The following is a 10937-nucleotide window of genomic DNA, read 5'->3' on the forward strand; positions in this document are numbered from 1 at the left end:
ACAGATATGATGTTTAGAGGATTTAATATGACCCAATTTGTTTATTCAAAAACTAGTTTTGATATTTTCAGTTGAACAACCAAACTCTAATGCTCAGCCAGGTGACACAAACTATGAATCTAAGAGGAAACGCAATTTGTATAGGTCGAAAAAACCCAACAAAATCCAGGCTTGAATATATTCTTTACCTTTCTGTTTTGTCCTAAGAGCTCCTTCCAAATCATATAAAAACCTAAATCATATTAATATTATATCAGAAGAACAACTCTAGTTCATTTAAAAAATGCATTATGCACAGTGAAATCTAACATCCAACATCCCATGCATTACACATATAGGACAGACAGACAGACAGACAGACAGACAGACATTGACCACATAACGTTCGTTTAACCCATCAGTATCAATTTTGATTGATCTTAATAGCGGAATTGACCCAATTTGAACAGGAAAATCATAATTTCTTCACCACTTCTGGTGTCAACAACTGCATCACTGCTTTTCAGTCACATTGTGGAATCCTTGTGGGATCCTATATTGCCCCTGTACTCCCAACCAAGAACTTTCAAAACCATTACAATAAGACTTTTAAACCTGTGAATTCTGTAACTGTCAAGCATGGAGATGAAAGCATGTTGCTGTGAGTTTTTTTGTGTGTTTTTTTTTTTTTTTTTTTACTGTATTGGTCCTGCGTTGCACAAAAATAGGTGCTACAGGGGCAGGAGTACCTCAAAAAATAGCAGAGGATTCTCCTGGATCTGAACACTTTTACAAAGACAGTTTTGGAGCAGAGAAAGTAACTGGTCTTTATAATTTCTAAAAAAACAAAACAAAACAAATATCCAGACAAAATTATATCAAATAGATGGAAACACATTTTTTAGGTCAAATCGTAAAAAGGTTGTATGAATTTATTTAAGTCTGCATCGTAGAGTTTGCATCTTAAAACACAAGACCAATGTCTGCTTTTGAAGCTAAATACATTTACATAAACAAACAAAAAGCCATCTGACATTTTGACTGTTGATTAGTTTTATTTAAGTGATTTTCTCAAGCTCTAAGTTATAATTGTTCTGGAAACTAGCCTCTCACTGATCACTAACACAAGTGTAACTTAATTGTTGCATGTGTAAACCAAAATGTTATTCTATATTTCGACTGCAAAAAGGGAATTAATAAGTATAATGACTCAGAAAATGAAGGCTTCTCCGCTGTAATGCTGACTGTATTGGCACTTGGAGGATCGTATTAGATTCAGAGGGATAAGAAACAGATAATGATGTGCATGAATATATGAATTAGTAATAACAAATAAATGAACTGTGTTATTCTAAACCAGCTATGAAGAGATATAAAAAGCAAAAAAACAACAACAAACTAATCAGCATTTTAAAAAGACAAACTTGCGCGTAAACTTTTTTGCAGCAACACACAACATGGCTGCATGCACAGCTGCACGGAAACAAACCCTTGTCAACTAGTAAGTAGATTAGAAAGAGGCAGGAGAAAGGTGCAGGACGGTTCCTTCCCATGAGTGAGATGAAGAGATAAAAGAGCAAAGAGGATCACAGAAGAACAGATAAAGGGTAAAAGCAGGAGCAGAAAAAGGGAGCAGGGCTCATATAATGGAATAACACACATTTAACCAGAGCCAGTGGACCCAATTTAGTTATCTGTGGTCCTAGAGGCAATGGAGGGGGGGGTCAGCCGTGTCAGTCAACTCTCCTACGGGTTACTTTTCATGTAGCCACAGCAGGATGGTGCAGGTACACATGAAACTTTGATCAATTGGACTTCTTTGTTGTCACACAGAGGAAATGAAAGGTGACCGTTTTTAGAACTAATCAGGATTATGAGGCTGAGGTTTCTGGGCTCCAGTTTGTTTCAAATCAGGGAACATAATTGTCCTTTTGGAAGAAAAACTAGTTCAAAACAATACAGGCAGGTAAAAGTGTAAAAAACAAAACAAAAAAACAAACAAACACTGACTTACTTTCTGACTCAGGTTTTAAGTAATCGGAAAACACTTAAGGTTCTTATTTTAGTATATTTGCAAACTTCCTGTTGTTTTATTCGATAAAAATAACAGGAAGAGTGAAGGGAGAAAAGCACCATCTAATCTGCATTTCTCTACTCCCTCTAATATTCTCTACAAAGTCACCTCTTCACATCTGACTATTTATTCACAGGGATGGTTAGTTCAGGATAATATACTGTATAGTGTATGTTTTCACTGTATCACTTGCTTAAAATGCAAATTAAACTTCAGTCATCCTCCTCTTGTATTTTTTTAAAAATAAAATTCAGATTTGTGGAGTACATAATCGAGTCTCCACATCTCTACATAATAGAGTGCAGTAATTGTTGTCTTTTGAGAACCTGACAGAAGAGTTTACAATGAGTTTAATGGAAATAAAAAAGCTGTTTTTAATAAGACATATTTGTGTAAAGGCAACATGGTTTTTGGAATTTACTCTAAAAACTTTCTATATTCTTATCTCTGCCTTTTGCCATTTTATTTAAAATACACTGTAAACTTGAAGATGCAACATCTCAAAATTTGAAAAATTATTGAGGGCTGTGAATACTTCAGTAAGTTACTGTATGGTGCATAGAAACAGTAACTCACTTCAAAGATTGAATCAAAAACAAAGAGAAGAAACAAATTAAAATCTCCATAAAAGGGAATTTAATATTTTGTGGTTCTACTTCTTCCTGTACACACCAACCCATTAAAAGTTATATTGACCAGAAAACCTTAATTGAGTCTGAATGACATTACTCCAATCTAATAAAGTTTATTTATATTGCACCAATTAAGATAACAAGAGACAACAAGAAATGTTATCTCCAGGCACTTTGCAGGATAAACTGGTTCCCTTCCTATCAAGTTACATAGACAGACAACGTTTAGCCTTGCAATAGCACAGCATTTAGCATTTTTTTCTTTTTACTCTAAATCAGCATTGTGTTATGCTCTTTTCTAAAATATATAAATTCTGCATTGCTGTTTCTTATTTTTTATTTTTATTTTGCTGTGGTAGCTTTTTTAAACCTACCTGAACCGATGACCTTGTTGGTAAAATGCATTTTCTGACTGTAACACAGACATTTTGTATTGTAGTTCTGTTATAAGCAGTTAGAGGCTTACCCACAGTAAATAAAACTATCTGTGCCATTGCTCATTTATATCAAGCATTTTTATCACGACAATTTGATAAACAAAGAAGAGGAGAACCTTTGTAAGATCTGCTTTAGATAGCTTCATCAGCAGCTTTTATTGTGAAGGGAGGAGTCACCGACACGTGGAGCTCCCCACTGCTGTTCACAGCCTGTCTGTGATGAAGAGATAATAAAATGGTCATAGAAGATTTTATAGAAGATTCTACCAGGAACAGACATTTTACGTCACAAGCTTAAAGTAAGAATAAACATCTATTTATTTATATCATATTCCTCAAACAGCATTTTAAGTGTAATGCAATTTTAATACAGCTTATATTTTATCATTTAACATGCAAATGTGTTGTTTTTATTACTTTTTATATGCTTTTTCTTCTCAGGTAAATGGGAGCTGAACATGCTGCTACATAAGTGCTCAAAAATCCCAACACAGAGATTCCAGTTTCTCTCCAAACATCTGAAACAAGGCAAGGCTACAAAACCGTGTCTAATGTTGCAGTCCTCTGTTTACTAAGTCAAACTTGACGTCAGATAACTCACACAGTAAAAATATTAAACACCATACAAAAAAAAAAAGAATTACCTGGTAATTTCAATAATTTCTTAAAAGATACTATAATTTATTCCAGATATATGAGAACTATATATAAATTATAAAATGAAAATCTGAAAAATATTATTTTAGAGATAATAATGTAGATTATCTTTTACTGTAGTCCCAGGAGGTAGATTTATTGATTTCATAAACCTACTTATGAGTTTTATACTGTATAGTTTATGTAGTCATGTGAGACATCTCAGATAAATCATTAGAAGTTTAAAACATCACTTAAATAATATTGTCTAATTTGCATACCTCTCTGTATTTTCCAAAATGTAGTTAAACAAGTGATCTATGTTTTATTTGAAGATACAAACAGATGTTTTTCTTCATAAAGAGGGAAACATAGACTACTTCACTGTTGGTTAAATTGAAATTATTACACTCTTATAACTTTTTAAAGGATTTTGTCCCTTCCAAAATATTTTGACTATCTCCGTTCTATAAAGTATTGCTTGTTCCTGGTCCCTGCCCCCCTCTGCTCAGGCGCCTCATTGATGCAGAAAGAGGTGTCAGCAAAGGCTTTCTGTCTGCTTTTGCACTGCTGATATGGCAGTCTAAAAGCCATTATTATCCATTTACCATGGATAAGAACGGCTTTAAACTCTTAACCTCACTCAGAGAAATCAGTGATGCATCACAGTTAAACGTTCATATTTCAAGGATCAAGTAAAGAAAATGTTGAAAAATAAAGTTGTAATATGGGGTAAATTGATATTTACAATTGAAGACTGATAGAGATATAAGTTTGGAGTTTAATTTATATCAACAGTGATACAGTTTATAGATAAAATTAAAAGTATTTTTATGTATAACTCATAAAACATTACATTTTCTCATTGAATACAGAGTACAATAATTTAGTCCATGCCAGCTCCTTTGCACATCGCAGTGAACTACGTAAGGCAAAAAGGATTGTAGTTAAATTGGGAAGTGCTGTGGTAACTCGTGGAGATGAATGTGGTCTGGCTCTGGGGCGGCTGGCTTCTATTGTGGAGCAGGTGAGGCTCAATTTACGAAATCCACATTTAGGTACTGAAAAAACAACTCTTAATTGTTACTAGAAATCCCATTCAGGGAATTTAATTAATGATATACTGTATATAGCGTAAGACGGAAAATCTCAATGACTTCTCTGATTTGAAATCTGTGCTGCTGTTTAGGTGGCTATGCTTCAGAATCAAGGCAGGGAGATGATGATTGTAACCAGCGGTGCTGTGGCCTTTGGAAAACAGAGGTTAAGACATGAGATCCTGTTGTCCCAAAGTGTCCGACAGGCGCTGCATTCTGGAAATAGTCAACATAAAGAGATGGTAAGGAAAAAGCTGCAAACATTGTGGAGAAAAGATTGACAACATGGTCTAACGGATGTCATCTGTGCTGCAGTCTGTTCCAGTGCTTGACGCCCGTGCCTGTGCTGCAGCTGGACAGAGTGGCCTGATGGCCCTGTATGAAGCCATGTTCACTCAGTACAGCATCTGCACTGCACAGGTACTCATGGAAATTTAACAGCTTGATTCATAAATGTAAGTCTATCTATATAACTCTTTCTTACTTAACTTTTATTACATGTTTTGTCAGGTCCTGGTGACAAATCTCGACTTTCAGAATGATAAGAAGAGGCAGAACCTGAACAGCACACTGCAGGAGTTACTCTGCATGAACATTGTGCCCATTATCAACACAAATGATGCAGTGGTAGCTCCTCCAGAACCCAACAGTGACCTGCAGGGGGTAAATGTACTGACAGCAAAACTGGGGGCTGTACATTCAATAATTTATCAATTCAAAATGTCTGTATTAGCATTGAGTTCCAAGTTTTATATGGTTCACACTTTGGACAAAGAAGACAGTTGGTTTGAAAGGGGTGTGAAAGAAGCCATTTATGTTAAGAATGTCATGGTTTGGTTGTGGTTTGAGGACCCAAATGCAGAGTCAGGGAGGCAGAGGTGAGTTTCTTGTGGATTTAATTAAAGGCAAATAGACAACTGAGGCTGGAATCCAAAAATCCAAAAATCAAGCATGAAAAAAAGGTAAAACAACCAGAAACCATGGAGACTTCAGGGGAAAACAATCATGAAGAGTAGGACACAGTGAAATGCAGTTAGAGGAAGTTTGACAAGGAACTGCACAAGGAGTGTATTTATGGGAGACTGAACAAAGAGAGGACTAACAAGCAGATTGGGAGCAGGTGTGAACAGAGCAGACTGGAAAGGAGAACACAAGAGGGCAACAGAGGGCAACAAATAAAAACCTGAAAACTGAAATATAACCAGAAAACACAACAAAATAAGAATTAAACCAATAAAACTAGAAAACATGGAGCAAAGTAATACTGAATACTCAAAACAGAACCAAGACTGTGACAAAGAGAGAAAAAACAACCTTAAACAGAGGGGGTGGACTCAGATTTCAGCTCTCAAAAACGCAGAGATAGAGTTGATCGCTTCCCACTATCATCTCAATCCTCATCACCATGCAGGGGTCCAAGACATCCCGCCTAGTCAGCCAGGCCAACAATAATGTGGCAAACAAAGGCATCAATGACTCCCCATTACTAAGAAGTGGACCTGTTCTTCTGGTTTAATGTGCATATTTTCTAAGCCAAAAAAAGGCTTATATGGGCTTCTCTATAAAGCTTAGGACTGAACTCTAATCCAAACATTTTAAATTGAGAAAGCTTCCTGGATGGGAAGTGAAACTTGGAAAACAATGTCCAGTGGATTTTATTATTTTAAACTTTTTCAACTTTTTTGGAATGAGTATGACCTGGATGACAGAATTTTCACCAGCAAAGATGGATTTGATTACAATGCAGAACTGGGCACAAGTTGGGGACTGAAGAAGCCAAGATTACTGTTAATTGTTGAGTGTCTTATTAAGCGTTTTAAAAATATGATTTTATCTCAGTGGCGGCTCTAGAACATTTTACATGAGGGAGACGAAGGAGGCATACCGTAACTTGTCTAGACAAGATGAAAAAAGTTGGACATCCTTATCTCTTAAAAAATGTAATTGTGTAAAAAACAACAAGTAAAAAAATGTTACACAACCCCCCCAAAAAAAGGATTTAAAAGAACATTTCAGAGAAATTACTTCATTTACTATGCAGGAGAGATTTTAGCCATCGCTTTTAGGAGTGACAGTGTGACAATTTTTGTTCTGGGCAACAAAACATGTCAGAAACGAACACAATTTTTTGCCATAGAAAATGTTTTTCATTGGGATCTGCAACGTGTACACATCAGGATTGGGAGAAATTAGCAAATTTATTACGGCAAGACGTTTATAGCAATATGTAGTCAGAAACTATTTATCACACTCTCACCAGTAAAGTAGTTCTATTCAGAAATATCATTCTCATGTCATCTAACTTATTATTTTCATAGTTTCTTATTATATATAATATACATTTGAGTTTTTATTGACATAAAAGTAGGCGTGCTGCAAAGACGCAAGGATCTAGGTCTATTATCAGAAAAAAAGGATGATTTTCAGTCTGGTAAACCCCTTTTTTGTTAATTTTGGCCATCCTTAGGTCATCAGCATAAAGGACAATGACAGTCTGGCAGCACGGCTGGCTGTGGAAATGAAGGCTGACCTGCTCATAGCGCTGTCTGATGTTGAAGGTATGGATGTTTCCACAATATTTTGGATTGCAGTTAAATATGACAAATCTGTCTTCGCAAAGCATCTCCAAAAGTCGTTATTTTCAAGTCTGGTTCTAAAGTTTAACTTCACACTGATATAGCTAATTTATTGAGTAATAAACACGGCAGCTGACCAGAACATAAACAGGTTACTATGGTTTATCACTCTTTTCTCCTATAAATGTCAGGAAACAGCAAATGTGGCTGGCCTAACAGGTGACCAACAAAAGCCAAACAATCACGCCATTCAATCTGGTGGTGGCAGCATCATGCTGTGGGGGTGGATTCTTTTTCAACTGTGGTTAGAGCACAGGCCAATAAATGAAGAAGAGTTTTTTTTGGTATTGCAAAGGACTGGTGAAAAAATTAATCTTCCAGCAGCGCACATCCCATTTTCTCTCTAATATTTCCGTAAAGTATAGTAAGGTGAACATTTGTATTTAGGTAAAGTGTGAAAACATTTAATTCCATTTTTTTTGGCAAAATTTCTCTAATTAAACTTTACTAGTGCCTTCATTAAAACAGGGGGCTTTTGTTCCCAATCTGGCTCAGATTTATGTATTCACAAGATGTCTTTAATGTTGCTAATGTTATATCTTAAACAACTGTTTGTGTAATATGAGAATATAGATGTATCAAGATTTTGTTTATATTTTTAGGTCTGTACAGCAGCCCACCTGGAACAGACGATGCCAAACTTATTGACATCTTCTACCTTGGAGACCAGCAGTCCATCACCTACGGTACAAAGTCTAGAGTTGGGATTGGAGGCATGGAAGCTAAGGTTTGTTAGAACGCTCTTAAAAAATTATTAGCATTAAATCCTTGACGGATAAAGATGTTTTAAAGTTGTTTTTAAATGTATTAGTTTCTCTTATGATCTATCTAACTATCAAAATAAAAGCACATGTATGTTCATTTTTTACTTTATCCTGGACTGGTTCTTTACATATGGAACTATGGGACCTCTTCTTGTGAAGGATAAATGCTCTGCCAGTACCGGTGCTCTGTCCACGAGTACCTCTTGATGTTGACATGGCGTCTAAACCACGACCGCACATCAACTTTCATAGACATAAGGTACTTAGGGTAGATCTCATCTTGCCACAGTAGAGTTTTTTTTACCAGCTTGGTATTTTCAGTCAGGGTGATGCACATGTTTCCCTTGAAGCACCCGTTCTTCTCATTCCACCAGGGAAGGCATAACAGCGTTGAGGAGCTTGACAGATTATTAATCAATGTCCTTAGCCAAGGTCAGCAGCTCCCCACTCCCACTTTAAACACTGTCCAGGTATAACTGTTGTATCCCATTTTGGCATTGACGTCCCCCAGTAGAATAAGCTAATCCCCAAGACCCTAAGAAGGCAAGGGACTCTGCGCCACCAATTGGCCCATACCTCAAGACAACAATCAGGCATTTTAAATAGAATGAAGAAGCCTATATATAGAGGAAAACTGAATAAAGAATTGCTTTAAATATTCAGGGTAAATAAGATTAATACATTTAAATGTATTAAAAGATAATTTCCAATGAAATTGTAGTCTGGAGGATGGAGTGAGCCAAGGTAGCTGTTAATAGCAGCAGATATTAGTGAGTTCTGAAAGGACAACAGAGAATAAACCTGCATAGACTGTTACATATATACCATTATGAGGTTGGATATTAGTGTATCAGTAGTGTTTTTTCATAAATTACATCACTGTAATCAGGAATAGGGAGAAAAAACTGAGTGACAATTATTTTTCTTAATGAGAGAGCAAAACAATTGACGGATAAAGTGCCTTCAAATGATATGCAACTTTATTAGACAGAAGGAATATGAGAAGTAAAGGAAATTGAAGAGTCAAGCCACAGACCTAAATATTTAAACTGCTAAACTGGTACAATAGGTGAGGAGTCCAGACAGTTGGCACAGACTTTGTCTTCAGAAATAACATTGAAAGAGATTTTGTTTTATTTAAGTAGCAGCTTGTGGGACTGAAACCATATTTGTACTGTGTCAAAGTCCTTTTGAGAAAATGCTGAAAGTCAGTTATGCTAGAAAACTAAAAATATCATCAGCATGTAGGTAAATATTATAGTCCATGCAGGCAAGAGGAAGGGTCATCAATAAAAACTGAAAATAAAAGAGGAACTCTGGGGCACACCTCTTCTTATTATGCAAAAATCAAAATGACTGCCTTTAAAGTAGACACTGCTGACGATGATGCAGTTATGAATTCATCTGTTGAGGCCAAATGAGGGTAATTTATCTAAAAGCCGATCGTGATCAACCAAGTCAAATGCCTTAGTGAGCTCAAAAAAAGGACACCAGTAAAAAAATTATTTTCAAAGCCAGAAATAAAGATCCTCAGTGAATTTAAAATATAGAGAAATCAATTCAAAATCCAGATTGTAATGGGGGCAAACTATTTTGGCCATATATATAGAATCAAATGATTGATTAAGATTAATATTTTCAAAGACTTTAACAATACTGTTAATAATTGAAAGTGGTCTATAATTATTCATATCTTTGGTCACCACCTTTATAAAACACTTCAGAAGTAGAAAAAGATAAATTAAACAGATGGGCCAAAGGAAATGAGAGAACGTCAGATGCAAGCTTAATAAATTTGGCCTTAGTACCATTAAGACCATCGCTCGCACTTAGTGACAGATCACTAATGGCATGCTTGACAACATCTGGACTGACTTTTTAAATGAGATGCAACTAGCACATGATGGGGTTTTAGGGAACATGGGGAGAATACTAAACAAGATCATTGAGAAGAATGAGAAAAGTGCAAAAATACAATAGCTCCCCATTCACTCAGCAAAGATGATGACCTTTAACTTTAATCACTATAACAGCTGCATGTTTATTAATAACTTTCAGAGACTCATCATAAAAATAGCGCCATCCATCAATAATGCAGGTTATTAAACACAGTCTATTCCATTTGATGTCAAACAAGTCATTAATATAATTATCTTAATTAAAAGATTTAGCTTTACGAACTGTAATGAACCATGGAGGCAAACGAGGGATTTTCTTCTTTTATCGGCCATAAATAATACAATGATGACTGAAGCAATCAGACAAAATACTGGATTCTGAAAATCTATCAGAGTGAGTAACTAAACCCAGTCAAGTAAAGATTTAGACTGAGAGTTGATCCTTTTAGATTCATTAATAAATTGAGTAAAATTTGCGCTATTAAAGATATTACACTAACTGACTGAAGATGGAGATACAGTAACCAGATGACGTTAATGTCGCCCAAAAGAATTTTTTCACGTTTAAGCAAAAAACAAAACTGTAAGTATATTTTCAACAAGATCAAAAGGAGAATTTAGAGGTCTATAGATGACCAATGATTGAGTTTTATTTTTTTGTAAAATCACCTTAATGCACAGCCTTTCAAAATTAAGTGGTGCCTCATCTTGGAGAACAAGAGTTGAAGAGAGATATGAGGATATATATATATATATATATATATATATATATATATATATATTT

General features: G+C 35.4%; 1 protein-coding gene across 1 annotated transcript in view; it reads left to right on the top strand.

Annotated features, from left to right (window-relative positions):
* Positions 1 to 3319: 3319 nt before the first annotated feature.
* The window catches only part of LOC107089987 (delta-1-pyrroline-5-carboxylate synthase-like), a 25459-nt gene continuing 17841 nt past the window's right edge, over positions 3320 to 10937 (top strand). The window contains exons 1-8 of the mRNA XM_015383081.1: positions 3320 to 3421; positions 3564 to 3650; positions 4634 to 4785; positions 4948 to 5097; positions 5171 to 5275; positions 5366 to 5518; positions 7323 to 7413; positions 8094 to 8218. Of these exons, the coding sequence (XP_015238567.1) occupies positions 3581 to 3650; positions 4634 to 4785; positions 4948 to 5097; positions 5171 to 5275; positions 5366 to 5518; positions 7323 to 7413; positions 8094 to 8218 (846 nt within the window). The 5' untranslated portion in view covers positions 3320 to 3421; positions 3564 to 3580. The remainder of the gene's footprint in view (positions 3422 to 3563; positions 3651 to 4633; positions 4786 to 4947; positions 5098 to 5170; positions 5276 to 5365; positions 5519 to 7322; positions 7414 to 8093; positions 8219 to 10937) is intronic.

The sequence above is a fragment of the Cyprinodon variegatus genome, unplaced genomic scaffold (assembly GCF_000732505.1).
Source record: "Cyprinodon variegatus isolate N-32 unplaced genomic scaffold, C_variegatus-1.0 Scaffold276, whole genome shotgun sequence".
Classification (NCBI taxonomy): domain Eukaryota; kingdom Metazoa; phylum Chordata; class Actinopteri; order Cyprinodontiformes; family Cyprinodontidae; genus Cyprinodon; species Cyprinodon variegatus.